The sequence below is a fragment of the Microcaecilia unicolor genome, chromosome 5, assembly GCF_901765095.1.
Source record: "Microcaecilia unicolor chromosome 5, aMicUni1.1, whole genome shotgun sequence".
In the NCBI taxonomy this organism is placed as follows: Eukaryota; Metazoa; Chordata; class Amphibia; order Gymnophiona; family Siphonopidae; genus Microcaecilia; species Microcaecilia unicolor.
This window is the reverse complement of record NC_044035.1, coordinates 324,408,776-324,423,928: the sequence shown is the minus strand read 5'-3', so window position 1 is coordinate 324,423,928 and position 15,153 is coordinate 324,408,776. Positions and strand designations below refer to the sequence as shown.

Genomic DNA, 15,153 nt, shown 5'->3' with positions numbered 1-15,153 from the left:
GTGATGTTATTCTCTCATTTATGTGACATATTTATGGAATTTTGAATACTGACGAGTCAGGTCAGTGGTCCACTTGTATGTTGAACAGAAGCTGACATGGTACAAAGTTTCTGCAATTTTTAATGCAAAATTATTTGCAGTGTTTTTTTTACAGATTTAAAATAAGAATATGGTGAATATAGAAGGTACAAAAATGTATGCACCCTTTCAGTCAATAGGTACCTTGGGCTGCATAATAATGAGATATAAACCATGCAAATGCATACAAAGCTTCTCATTATTATGTGAATCAAATAATGCAGTTTGCACTGAATGTTACGAGCTGTGCTTATTTCTGGAAAAATATTGGCACCTCAAAGCTGGAATTATTTTTCTTGCCTTGAAATATCAAGTAGCCAGTTCTCTCAGTGGTCCCAGGCATCATCTTAAAGGGGCCAAGACATTGCTAAATAAGTACAGACCCCGAGTTCACATTTCTGAGCTAGAAAAGTTCTCCATGAAAGAGTGGAGAAAATTTCTTAAAGCAAGCCTAGAAAGATTATAAGGGAGAAAGTTACTAAGCTGAGACAAAATATCACAAACCTGCCGTAACTCAGTACTTCTCAAATCAGGCATTATGTTTCCTGCGTGGGAGCATCGGGTTGCTAACAGTCAGCCTAGTGATCCCGGGCGCTATCTTTAAAGGGGCCACGACAAATGCAGACACCCCACACACACACGCATGCGCGCACACTCCCCAGGCCATATTTCTGATGTAGCAGTCATTTGATGCCAGAAAGTCAGGAACAGCTGGGACATGAAGGAGTTGCAGATATAGACTTCTTTGGTGGGTGGGGGGGGTCTGGACTAGGGGCACACTAGTTTACATCTAGAGCAGGAAGTAGTAATTGTACTCTAGCTAGGAGGCCATATCAGATGTAACACCAGCTATTGAGACCTCTGTTGTAGCATCATCAGATCCTAAATAACAAACTACTTAGTAGGGCTTCAGAGAGATGCTAAGAAAGGTTACCTATCAAAACCACTGCCCCCAAACTCTTCATCAAGAATAAGATAACTATCTTGAAATGGGCCTGAGGTTTTGTGCTAAGAGAAATGGCAGCTAATAGCTAAGCAGCATTTTGGATTGTCCTAGTAATCTTACTTTTTATTTCTGTTTTTTTTTTTCCCTGTCCATAGGTAGTGGTCGATACAGCACAGATTGAAAATAAAGAAGCATATGCTCCACAGATTAGTATTGAAGGTTCTAGAATAGTTGTCCAAGTTCCATCAACATGGTAAATCTTTCCTTGCTTCAGACATAATCAATCTGCTTTGATCTCTTAGATGGCTTGATAGATCCTTGCTGTAATCACTTAGCAACCCCGAGCCTGCTGCTGCATATTCAGTGTCTGTGTATCAAACAATACAGTGTACACAAAATGTTAGCAATTGTGTTGAGGCTAATTATAAATATTGCATAGATTTACCTATTAAAAGTCATAAATCCAAACATAGCATTCAAGTTTATAATTGCCCTAAAATCTTCAGGGATTCAAAAGTATACATTGGAAGCGATGAGTCTGGTTATCAACATAAAATTAAATAAAATCCGAAATTAATAGAAAATTTCTGTCCGTTCTTTAATTAGCTTTTCTGCACTTTCATTTCCCTTTGTACCCTCTTTTTTGTAACACAGTAACATAATAGATGATGGCAGATAAAGACTTGTACGGCCCACCCAGTCTGCCCAACAAGATAGACTCATAGCATAAGGTACTACATAAGCATACTTGAGCTTGATTTGTCCTTGCCATTTTCAGGGCACAGACTGTGTAGAGGTCTGTCTGGCATTGGCCTTGTTCTCCAACTATTGATACTGTGATTGGAGCCCCACTCCAACCCAGCCAGATCTGTCCAGCCATGATCAGGGCATAGACCGAAGTCTGCCTGGTACTGGCTTTGCTTCCCAATTACTGGCATCTAAACATGGCTAATTTTGTTTGGGTCCATTCTTTCCATATAAGATTCCTTTGTGTTTATCCCATGCAGTTTTTAATTTCGTTACCGTTTTCATCTCCTCCACCTCCCACAGGAGGGCATTCCGGGTATCTACCACCCTCTCTATGAAAAACTATTTCCTGATGTGTTATTCCTGAGGCAGCCCCCCTGCAACCTAAATTCATGTTCTCTAGGCATGTTCTCTTGGTCTGTTGCCTTTCCATCTCTGGAAAAGGTTTGTTTGTATACAAACACCTTTCAAATGTTTGAATAGCTGTATCATATAACCCCTGTCTTTCTTTTCCTCCAGGGTATACATATTCAGGTCATCAAGTCTGTCTTCATAGTGTTATGGCACAAACCTCATACCATTTTTTTCACTTTTTCTCTGAATTGTACGTTCTTAGCAAGATACAGCCTCCAAAACTGAACATATATTGTTGTGCTGTTAACAAAATTGTAAGTTTTATGTTAAACTGTACCTGCTGTACTATCTTGGGTGAATTTCTTCATGAAGGCAGTTAATAAATCCCAATAAATAAATAATACTCCAAGTGGGGCCTCACCAACAACTTGTACAAGGGCATCAACACCACCTTTCTTCTGCTGGTTGTGCCCCTCTCTATGCAATCTAGCATCCTTCTGGCTCTGACCACGGCCTTGTCACATTGTTTTGTCACCTTGAGATCCTCAGACACCATCACCCCAAGGTCCCTCTCCTGAGCTGTGCTTATCAATCTCTCACATCTCCATTGGATTTCTGCACCCCAAATGCATCACTCTGCACTTCGCATTAAATTTTAACTGCCAGACAAAGCTTTAACTATTATTCTAATTTTTGGCGATCTCTTCCAATGGTTTCTGTTCCCTTTGGGGTATCCACTTTGTTGGCGGTCTTCATGTCATCTGCATAAAGCCAAACTTTTCCTTCTAACCCTTCAGCAATGTCTCTCACAAATATATTAAACAGAATCAGCCCCAGTCCTGACCCCTTGAGGCATTCCACTACTCGCCTTCCTTTCCTCCAAGCAAATTCCATTTACCATCACCTCCTGTCGCTTGTCGGTCAACCAGTTTCCTGTCCAGTTCACACTTTGGGTCCTCTCAGTTTATTCATGAGTCTTCTTTGAGGAACCATATCAAAGGTATTGCTGAAATGCAAGTAGATTACATTTAGCATATGTCCTTTATCCAGTTCTTTGGTTACCCAGTCCCAAAAACAGTTAACTTAGGCAGTTTCTAGTTCTTCTGCCAAGGGCAAGAAGGAAGGGGGAAAGGGAATGGGATTTGATATACCGCCTTTCTGTGGTTGCAGTCAAAGCAGTTTACATATTATATACAGGTACGTATTTTGTACCTGGTGTAATGGAGGATTAAGTGACTTGCCCTGAGTCACAAGGAACTGTAGTTGGAATTGAACCCAGTTCCCCTGGTTCTCAGGTCGCTGCACTAACCATTAGGCGGCTACTCCACTCCTCCAGAGTTTGAAATTGACTTCAGAGCTGCTTTTATACCCGTCAAAGATCCATTTCTCTCCACTTGGGGCTCAAAACACATTACCTGGACGACATGCCTTAGTGCTGGTGATTTAAACTTAAGACCACTGCCCATAGTTCTGTAATGCCAGCCTCATCCCCCTTTCACTCGAGTTTTATGTGGTTAATTGAGATTCATCAGATTGTTAATGCAAAGTTGTGTTTAAAATGTTAAAGAATAATTTTTAAATCATAATATTTTGATAGGTGTCTGAAAGAAGATACATCAACAATGTCATTATTACAAAGAAGTCTTGACCCAGAAAAGACCTTGGGACTAGTGGATGTTCTCTACACTGCTGTGTTTGATATCAACAGATGGAAAGAAGGGAGGTATGTAGTGTTTTGTTATACCTCCAGTTTTAAAAGCAGAATTGGTAGGCTGTGCACTGCAGATATTTGTTATTGAAGTAGCAATGTAGGTGAGGCTAGATTAGGTAGGGAGATGTTAAACTGTACTAGTGGTTAGGGTGGTAGACTTTGGTCCTGAGGAACTGAGTTCGATTCCCACTTCAGGCACAGGCAGCTCCTTGTGACTCTGGGCAAGTCACTTAACCCTCCATTGCCCCACGTAAGCCGCATTGAGCCTGCCATGAGTGGGAAAGGGCAGGGTACAAATGTAACAAAAATAAAATAGATACTATTGGAGATTCTACATGGAATGTTGCTACTATTGGAGATTCTACATGGAATGTTGCTATTCCACTAGCAACATTCCATGTAGAAGGCTGCGCAGGCTTCTGTTTCTGTGAGTCTGACGTCCTGCACATACGTGCAGGACGTCAGACTCACAGAAGCAGAAGCCTGCGCGGCCACATTGGTGATCTGCAAGGGCCGACTTCTACATGGAATGTTGCTAGTGGAATAGCAACATTCCATGTAGAATCTCAAATAGTAGCAACAGTGGAGGAGTGGCCTAGTGGTTAGGGTGGTGGACTTTGGTCCTGGGGAACTGAGGAACTGAGTTCGATTCCCACTTCAGGCACAGGCAGCTCCTTGTGACTCTGGGCAAGTCACTTAACCCTCCATTGCCCCATGTAAGCCGCATTGAGCCTGCCATGAGTGGGAAAGTGTGGGGTACAAATGTAACAAAAAAATAAAATAAAATACTATATAACTGAGCTTTGCATAGTCCTCATTTTAAGCATGATCTCTGCACAGATGTAAATTCTAAGTACACTGAGATGAGATTTACATTGTTTAAAGCATCCTGCACAGCCCCAGGTTTTAAATAAGAATCAAGATCTTAGAGCAGGGGTGGGCAAACTGTGGCTTGCAGGCCAAATCAGCTCATTTGGTTGTGGCTTCTGGCTCATTTCTTATGTATGATCTGGTCCACCAAAACTGGTTTCCTGGCTGTCCTGCTGATGACATTACTGAAGATCTGAAATGTCCTCCTTTTGACATGTTGAGATTTACATGACAGCAAATGGTAGGTGTTTGGAGGCTTTGATGGTTACATTGCTAGGGCAGATAAGGTAAAATGTCCATGCACTGCTGAAAAAGAAATCAGATGTTTGATTGGGGAAGACAAGAAGGCTAGCTGCTGCCAGAATTTTACACTCGCCAGACAGGTGGTGGAGGAGGGAGAGGCTGACTGGGAGAGTCCTTCTGGTGAAAAGGAACCCCACCAGTCCCCTTACCCAATCATGGCTCCCAGTTCAACTCTCAAGGCCAAAAGAACTTGCCACTCCTGACTTAGAGCATCAGGTCATTGGCATATATATATATAAAGAATGAGATGTATGTCAGTAAAAAAGAAATTGGTAAATCTAATTTGTTAGCTTTTTCTAACACACATCTGCACTGACTACAAGAAATATGCATGTGTAGCTAGAGTTTGAATTATGTCTTTAGCTGTCTTATGCAAAAATAATCCCCTGAGAGGAAAAACAAAAGCTGGAGACTTGAGTGAACATAGGAATAACGTTCATTCTTCTCTGAACTAGACAGACAGATATTTGCAGATAAATTTTATCTTTGTTGTTTTAGGGAGCAAGCATTGCCCAACATTCAGATACAGTTACAGCGTGAGATCTGTGACTATGGGAATCAGGTTGACCTCCCATCTGGGAATGGGACAAAGTCCTCTGGAGGACTGCAAAAGACTTTCTCAAAACTAACTTCACGGTTTACAAAGAAAACTTCCTGCAGCAGTTCAGGTAGCAGCAACAGTGGAAGTTATTCTATCTCCAGTACACCTTCAAAAAATGTGTTTATTGCTAGTAGCTCAGAAGATAAAGTAAAAATACCTAGTTCTATAGATTCAAGGCTCCAGAGCATTTTGAACATAGGCAATTTCCCCAGGGCCATGGAGCTACCACAGCCCACTCAGAGCACAAGTAAGCAGACAGTCAACGGATTTCTCATTGGAAGACCTGAACACTTCAAAGGAGATGATACGAAGGATGGCAAAGGAATGAATTTGCCTACTGACCAAGAAATGCAAGATGTCATTGACTTCCTTTCTGGTTTTAATATGGGGAAATCCCAGCAAGCTTCTCCACTGGTTAAGAGGAGGAACTCCGTTGCATCTTCCAGTGCAACAGAACAAAAATCAGGAACGGTGCAACAGCAGCCTGTCTCTCACTCCTCTCTGCATCTGTCTCCGCAAGGATTACTGCAACATGAACAGCAGTCTCAAAAACAGCAGCACCAATTGCAGTTTTATCAGCATCTGCTGCAGCCTATTGGAACACAACAGCAACAGCGTGCACCTGGGAAATGGCTCAGTAGTTCTTCACAGCAGCCAGCACCAGCTGTTGGGACTGGACTGACTCCTGTTAATCATATCAGTCAGTGGAGCAATCCTGGTCTTTCTGATCTGAGCTCTGATTTGTATAGCTTGGGTCTTGTGAGCAGCTACATGGACAGTATGATGTCTGAGATGCTAGGTCAGAAGCCTCAAGGACCAAGAAATAATACCTGGCCAAACCGTGACCAAAGTGATGGAGTCTTCGGAATGCTGGGTGACATTTTGCCTTTTGATCCTGCAGGTTGGTATATTTTTTACCTTACAAAATTATTGTGCCTTAAGTAGGCCTTGAGGCATATTTTCAAAGCACTTTGGGAGGCTAAGTTCCATAGGTTTGGGAGGCTAAGTGCTTTGAAAATGAGCATACTTGTGTTTTTGTCACTGTGGTGTTGGGTAATGCATATTGACAATGTTTTTGTTGAATTTTGTATGGTGGTTTCACTGAAGAAATTCTAAGCCAGTTGAATGCATTTTTTTCCTGAGTGATTACTACTTGATATGTTAATTCTCATTTTGCTATGTATGTGCCAGTTTCTCATTAAGCCACTAATTGCAATTATTCAATACTAATTTTCTTTTTGTGTGTATTTATAAATCAAACTACAAACATCAAACTCATGGTACATCACTGCTTCATCAACACCCCAGAAAGCAGTACATCTGTTTAGAATACACAGATTTCATTCTCCCCACCCCACCCTGTGCCTACCATTATCCCTCTCCCTAATCACCCCTCACTTCAGCCTAACCCCAGGCAAATTCTAGACAATTGTTGAGCTCATTGTCAGCCTGTGTTTTGGGTCATTCTCTCCCACCCCCAATTACCTCCCCTCTGTGCCCACCGGACAAAGGGCTTCCAGGTAGTACTGGAGTTGCCTATTGAGCCCTTCCTAATAGCTTTTCTTGTCAGGTTGCTAAGAGAATAGATTTACTAAAGCCTGTATTCAAACTGTCCACGCTTGGATCTGTTTTCTTCCATCTCTTCACAATCTCTAATCTCCCCACCACCATCACATGCTCATAAAAATCCATTCATGCTTACGTCTACTTATTGCTCTAAAATGGAGCAGGCAGACGTTTGGATCTCAGCCCCTGCCCCCTATATGTTAGCTTCCTGTGTTATGAATATCAAACAAATCAATTTAGGTGGGTGGAGTAGATCTCTTTAGCGGGGGTCCCAAATATCAAAACAAATATCAACCCAGCGCTGGTACTAAAATACTTATGTACTGAACTTTGTCTTATCAAACCACTTGAGCCTGAGCGGCAACTCGTAAATCTTCATAGAGTCTAAATATACGTGGTATGAACACTTTTAATAATCTCAAAAACTTCTTTATAATACATAATCAAAAACACAGACTTATCTGAAAAATAGAGAGGACTGACCCATATGGGCCATGTTTCATATCAGGGAAGGTCCTAAAATAAACTAAACATTGCTTGGTTCTTCATGGCCAAACGCCATGACCGTCCCCTTTTCTGCCTGTTTAGCTACTTTAAGGTCATCAGATAGTCACCCCCAAGTCTTGCTCTTCTTTAGTATATAGAAGTACTTCACTGTTCCCTTGGATTTTTGCAACTCAAGTGTGTGACCCTACGTTTTTAGCATTAAATCTTAGTTGCCAAATTCTGGACCATTTTTCAAGCTTTGCTAGAGCGCCATGATACTTCCTCCATGCTCTTTCCCGCAGTATCTGCTTTTTCTCTACCAAGCCATTGGTAAACCATGGTACCATAAACAATCTCCTCAAGATCGTCGTCTCCAGTGGAGCACTTTCTTCTAAACAACCCCTCATAGTATCAAATCATTTATCCGTAATCAAATCCACATTCAGACTATCTGGTAAGTCCTGCAATTTAGAGAGATCAACTGGGTCGAGAATAAATTACCTTATTCAATTGTTTATCACATACCACCTTACTAATGGGAAACCAGCAAGAAATCCATGCATGATCAGACCAGAGAACCATATCTACTTTAAAATCTACCAAATTGTCACTCACAGTTGGTGTGTTTTTTTTTTTTTTTCAAAGACCAAATCTAATGTGTGACCTGCTCTGTGTTGGGCCAGATATCAATTGAGTCTAGCCTAGTGAATCAAAGATACCTAAAAAAGCTGAAATGTTAAAATCCATCTTAAGCTGATCAGTATGCAAGTTAAAATTTTCTAATACAGTAGTATTCTAAGAAGATTTGACATTAGTAAAAACTCACAGTGAGGAGTTGGAATCATAAAGCACTCCAGGTCTACTATAAATCAGTAAAATAGCTAACAGTTTTTAAATTATTACTTCATTTGTTTAAGGAACAAAGTTATCCAACATCCATATCACCCATATGAAAAAGCAACTGACCCCTAAATGTAAGAGCTGGTTGCACAACCATTAGCAGCAATAATTGCAACCGAAAGCTTTCTATAATTTGATATCAGTCTTTCACATCACTGTTGAGGAATCTTAGCCCACTGTTCTTTGCAGAACTGCTTTAATTTAGACACATTTGTAGGTTTTCATGTATGAATTGATTTCAGGTCCTTCCATAGCATATTTGACTCTGTTGGTTTGATCTTACTCTTGAGTGCTGTATTTGCTTTATGCCAGTCATTATGGGACCAGTGTTGTCCAAAGAGTTTTACTTTTTGACTCATCTGTCCATAGAACATTGTCCTAAAAGGCTTAGGGAACATCCAGGTATGTCTTTGCAAATGTGAGAGGAGCATTGATGTTACTCTTGGATAACAGTGGTTTCTGTTTTGCTTTTCTACCGTGAATCCCATTTTTACCCAGTCTCTCTCTCTCTCTCTCTCGTTGTGGAATCATTAGCACTGACCTTAGCTGAGGCTAGAGGTCTGCAGTTCTTTGGATGTTATTCTGAGTTTCCGGATGAGTTCTTGCTGTGCCCTTGGAGTAAATTTGGCATGTCGACACTCCTGGAAAGATTCATCACTGTTCCAAGTCTTCTCCATTTGAAGATAATAGCTCTCGCTGTGGTTCAGTGGAATCCCAGAGCTTTAGAAATGGCTTTGCAATCTTTTCCAGATTGGTATATTTCAATAACTTTTTTTTTTTCATATCTTCTGGAATTTCCTTTGATTATGACCTAGTTCTTGTGGAAACTTTATGGTGACTTATTTCCCTCTCATGGAAAGGTTCAGTATATAGTGAAATTTAGATTCAATAGGGTTAGCTGTGTTCAATCAACTAAATCTAATTATCAATTTATTTAAAAATGTATAGCACACACCATCTACAATTCTAGGCAGGGTACAATGTTTATACACACAAAATATATGAACTTTTGGAGGTTTTAAAATGTTTTTTAAAAATATGATTTAAGACATAAAAACAAACATAAATGCTGTCTTTGGTTGGGCACATAAGTCTTCAAATATAATCATGAATATACAAGACCGAAAGCTTGCTGAAATAAGTTTTCAGACTTTTTAAAATCATTAGGCTTTTAATACTACTCATAGTATGGGGCAGAGAGTTAAATTTTGTTCATTTGGTTGATTAAGAAACATAGAAATATGATGGCAGATAAAGGCCAAATGGCCTATCCAGTGTGCTCATCCACTTTCTCTTCTTCGCCCTTAGAGATCCTACATGCCTGTCATACCCTTTCTTGAATTCCACAGTCTGTTTCCACCACCCTTTCCATAAAGAAAGTATTTCCTTAGATTACTCGTGAGCACATAACTTCTTAACTTCATCCTGTGCCCTCGCGTTCTGGAGTTTTCCTTTATTTGAAAAGGTTTACCTCCTGTATATTAATGCCACAGATATTTAAATAGCTCTATCATATCCCCTCTCCCCTGCCTTTCTTTCAGAGTACACATATTGAGGTCTATAAGTCTGTCCCCATATTCTTTATGACAAAGACCACTTCTGGCCATTCTTCTCCCTATGCACCCAAGCATCCTTCTGGCTTTGACAATCGCCTTTTCTAATTGTTTGGCTACCTTAAGATCATCAGATACAACAACCCCCAAATCCCGCTCTTCTTTAGTACACAGAGGTACTTCACCCTCTATACTACACTATTCCCTTGGATTTTTCAACTCAAGTGTGTGACCCTGCATTTTTTTTAGCATTAAACCTTAGTTTCCAATTTCAGGACCATTCTTCATGTTTCGCTAGATCCCTCCTCATGCTATCTGTACTCTCTGGGATGTCTACCCTATTACAGAGCTTGGTATCATCTACAAAAAGGCAAACCTTACCAGACAGTCCTTCCGCAACATCACTCACAAAGATATTAAAAAGAGAGAACCCATGGACAGATCCCTATGGTACACCACTAATAACATCCTTTTCCTCAGAGCGAACTCCATTTACCGCTACCTTCTGTCTCCTTCCACTTGACCAGTTTTTAACCCAGTCAATCACTTTAGGGCCCATGTTGAGGGCATTTGATTTATTTATCAGTCGCCCATGCAGAACCATGTCAAAGGCTTTGCTAAAATGAGTGGAGGAGTGGCCTAGTGGTTAGGGTGGTGGACTTTGGTCCTAGGGAACTGAGGAACTGAGTTCGATTCCCGGCACAGGCAGCTCCTTGTGACTCTGGGCAAATCACTTAACCCTCCATTGCCCGCCGCATTGAGCCTGCCATGAGTGGGAAAGCGTGGGGTACAAATGTAACAAAAAAAAAAAAAATCCAAGTACACCACATTGAGCGCCTCTCCTGTATCCAACTGTTTGATCACCCAGTCAAAGAAAGGGGGCAGTTACATTTTCGCATGGATGCTTTAGGTGTTGGATAACTTTGTTCCTTAAACAAAGGAATTTTTAAATTAAAAACTATGCTATATTTATTTATTTATAACAACATTTATACCCCACATTTTCCAGCACAAATTCAAGTTCAGTGTGGCTGACAAGCTGTAAGAAGACAGTACAAAATATGAAATAAAAACCATAATGGTCTTCATCAGGGGTCAATCAGTGAATGCACAATTATGTGATGATTGACAATGGAGCACATGAAGCAAATGTCTCTTGATAAGTGAAAGCTGGTGCGAGAAAGCCTACTTTCACTTATCAAGAGACATTTGCTTCATGTGCTCCATTGTCAATCATCACATAATTGTGCACTCACTGATTGACCCCTGATGAAGGCTTATTAAAGCCGAAACACGGACCGTGTAGGGTCCAAATAAAGTTTGATTTGGGAGCATCTTACTCTTGCGTTTGGACTGATCTCTTGAAGTTGGTTTCCTTTCCACTTTTTTGTGCTGCTGAACTTTTGTGGAACGTGTGAACCCCAATCTGTGTTTTGTGGTTATAAAAACCATAATCCCACATATTAGCAAAGGAAAGAATCGTAAATACATATGCAGTTGGGGGGGGGGGGGGAGAAAAATAGACGACAGCATCAGTTAACAGAAACTTTTTAAAAAGGAAAGATTAAAAAAAAAAAAAAAAAACGAAGTAATCACGTGTGGCTGTAATGCAAGGAATTCCACTACTTGTACCTTGGTAAGAAAAGGTAGCAGAATAAATTGACTTTTAGACTTGCAGGTAGGAAAATGAAGAAGCAGGTAGTGTCTCACACAATAGGTTAGGTAGTATTGCGAGAAGGCAAAGTGACAAGGGGCAACATATAATCAGAGGCAGTGCCATATAAAGGCTGAAATTTGAGAGCATAGAGCTTAAAAACAACTCTGGCCTTAATAAGAAGCCAATGCAATAGAATCAGCAGTGGAGTAGTCCTCCCATAGCGTCCGATTTAATTCTATGGAGAATTCCGTGAATGCAATATGGTTACTCAGGTTTCCTTGCCTAATATTTACATTTTGTTTTAAGATCAGAAAAAGTTTAGTGTGACACATATGCAATAATAGAGGAAATCAGGTGAGAAACTTTTTCACATCACTATAGGTTACCCCAAAATCTCCCACTCTCTGATATGTTTAAATTAACAGATCTCTTCCTTCTTATCAGCAGCATATGAATCCAGAAACTGATGTGTTGTGTCCGACTACCAGCAGATGGAGATAGAGAGCACAACTGAACTCTCTTATAGGGTAGTGAGGCTTCTGGTTTCAAGTTTCTTATCTCCAGCATGCGTTGGATGAATTTTCCAACAGCTTCTGGATGAATTTTCCAACAGCTTCTGTATTCTAGTACATTACTTGGCTCCCTCCCGTTCTGCTGGTACTGGTTCAGTTGAGCCCGGGAGTATTGAGGCTGTTGCTGGTGCCTGTTGGTGTACGCCTGGTGGTGCACGCCTGGTGGTGCCAGGTCTTGCACCCCCCTTCCACGTGCTACTGCCCTCTCCTATTACAGTTTTTTAATGCTGTGAGTGGCTGTATTAGGAGGGCGTTGAGAGCCTCTGTCAAAATCCAGCATTGAGCTGTACAGTCTGACTGCTTCCCTTCAGGAACCGGCAGTGAGTATGCCTTTTAAATTTCTTACCTCTGCTGGCTCTTTGTTAATCGCGGTTTCACTTTCACCTCTCTCCTTGCCTGAACCGGCATTTTTTCAGTGACGGTCGGAGTTTAAAACAGCTGGTTTTCAGCCTTGGTAGGATATTTTTAGCCTTTCTCCCTATCAGATTAATAGCGGGCGCATCAGATTGCTGCACAGTTTCTCCTGCTTGCTGTGTTGTTGACCATCCTGCAGCAGGTGTTTTAGAGCCCTGCGGTCCTTCAATCATTAATTCTTTGGGGGCTAAGGTTTCAGCAGAGTCGCAGGTGTCCTTTCAAGCTGCCTTTGTCACTGGAACCTTCTACCCAGGTACCATTTTCCCTTGATTTTGTTCTGCTTACTCACCAAGCTTTCTTATTGAAGAGATCACGCTGACTCAGTGGGCCAGCAGTCTGCTCCCTCCTTCCACTTGTGGGTTTTTTTTTTTTTTTATATTTATAGTAATTTTACAAAACTTTTTGCAAGCCATACACTTGTCATACAGAAACACAGTAGAAGCCAAAGCTAATAGAAGAAACATCATGAATCAAAATAAAGTCAACTTTCTTAGACCACCATTAATTGGGAGACGTGACTAAATCATAGGAGATTATTCATAAGTAATACCAAATATAAACATAAAGGCTTCGTGTGATTACCTAACCTATATTACTATTCCAACATTATTTTATCTTTTTTTAATCAAGAAAAGCTTTTAATTGCTCTGGGGAATAAAAAATGTATTTCGTCTCTCCAAATCGGACCAAACATTTACATGAGTAAGCAAGTAAAAAAGTTCCCCCTAATTTCAGTGATTCCTGTTTCATAGCCAAAAACATTTTTCTCCGTTCTTGAGTTAATTTAGTAACATCTGGATAAATCCACATTTTTTTTCTCCTCCAAAGAAGACATTTGAGTGTTTAAAGTAAAGCCTTAAAACGACATTAAGATCTTGTTCAAACACAAAAGAAACTAGGAGCGTGGCTCTCTCTGTATCATTTTCTATCAATTGTTCTAAAATAGCAGATATATTGTTCACATCAATATTTATATCTTCTCCTCCTCCACCTTCTCCTTCTTTTTCTTCCTTGGACTCTTAGGTAGATAGAAAATCTTACTGATAGGAGGGATAACGTCCTGTGGTATTTTCAAGTTTTCAACCAAATATCTTCTAAATAAATCCATAGGCAGAGTCCCAGGGACTTTAGGAAAATTCCAAAGGCGAAGATTCAAACACCTGTTAAAGTGCTCTATCTGCTCTATCCTTTTATGGAGAGGCCACTCGTGTTTTTAAGTGGTGGAAAGTTGAGTCATTGATAAATTTGGATCCTGTTTCTCCTCCTCCTCCTCCACTAATGACATCCTTTATGTGTATGAAGGGGCACTCTACAGTATCAGTCCTTACTGCCTTATCAGAGGTTCTAGAAGAGGGGGCGCTCCCTGGAGATGAAGCTGATGATCCTATAGCAGTAAACATATTTCATAGGAAATAATTGCCTTCTTTTATTACAAAAGCCCTTAGAGGTTTTGAAAATCTCTCTTTCTGTGTTGCAAGCTTCTTCTATGTTTAATCTCATGATGGCAAGCACTGAGCACCCTCCCAAACCCTTTTCTGTGTATGAAGCCACGCAGGAGCTAAAGCTCCCTTTGAGGTTGCTTCCTTATTTCTGCAGGCATCTGTTTGCAACTCCTGTGCTGCCAGATCTTGTATATCTTGGGTTCAGGGAGCTGAAGATGCAATTCCAGATCTGGATTCTTCGATGCTGCTCAACATTCCAGACATGGAGACACACTTGGCGAATGCTGCGTATGATCTTGTGAGAACTTTATTTAAGCAGATTGCCTTGTCAGTGACGGCTAGGGGAGATCCGGGAAATTATAGACCGGTGAGTCTGACGTCGGTGCCGGGGAAAATGGTAGAGGCTATTATTAAAAACAAAATTACAGAGCACATCCGAGGACATGGATTACTGAGACCGAGTCAGCATGGCTTTTGTGTGGGGAAATCTTGCCTGACCAATTTACTTCAATTCTTTGAAGGCGTGAACAAACATGTGGACAAAGGGGAGTCGGTTGATATTGTGTATCTGGATTTTCAAAAGGCGTTTGACAAGGTACCTCATGAAAGGCTACAGAAGAAATTGGAGGGTCATGGGATAGGAGGAAATGTCCTATTGTGGATTAAAAACTGGTTGAAGGATAGGAAACAGAGAGTGGGGTTAAATGGGCAATATTCACAATGGAGAAGGGTAGTTAGTGGGGTTCCTCAGGGGTCTGTTCTAGGACTGCTGCTTAGCATGTCCTGGTTGGGATGCTACTATATAGTAGCATTTGATATCTGGAACTCCCAACCCCTCTGTGGTCCTAGAAGCCAATAACACCTTCTTAACCATCCTTAGAGGTCTATGAGCCCAAATGAATCTGTCCACCTTCTGTTGGAGCAACTGGAGGACTATATTAGGTACTAGAACT

General features: G+C 40.8%; 1 protein-coding gene across 2 annotated transcripts in view; it reads left to right on the top strand.

Moving 5' to 3' along the window:
• KIAA0355 (KIAA0355 ortholog) overlaps positions 1-15,153 on the top strand; it is a 136,515-nt gene that overhangs the window by 102,805 nt on the left and 18,557 nt on the right. For both annotated transcript variants that reach the window (XM_030204442.1, XM_030204443.1), the window contains exons 8-10: positions 1,180-1,277; positions 3,723-3,848; positions 5,508-6,511. In XM_030204442.1, the coding sequence (XP_030060302.1) occupies positions 1,180-1,277; positions 3,723-3,848; positions 5,508-6,511 (1,228 nt within the window). The remainder of the gene's footprint in view (positions 1-1,179; positions 1,278-3,722; positions 3,849-5,507; positions 6,512-15,153) is intronic.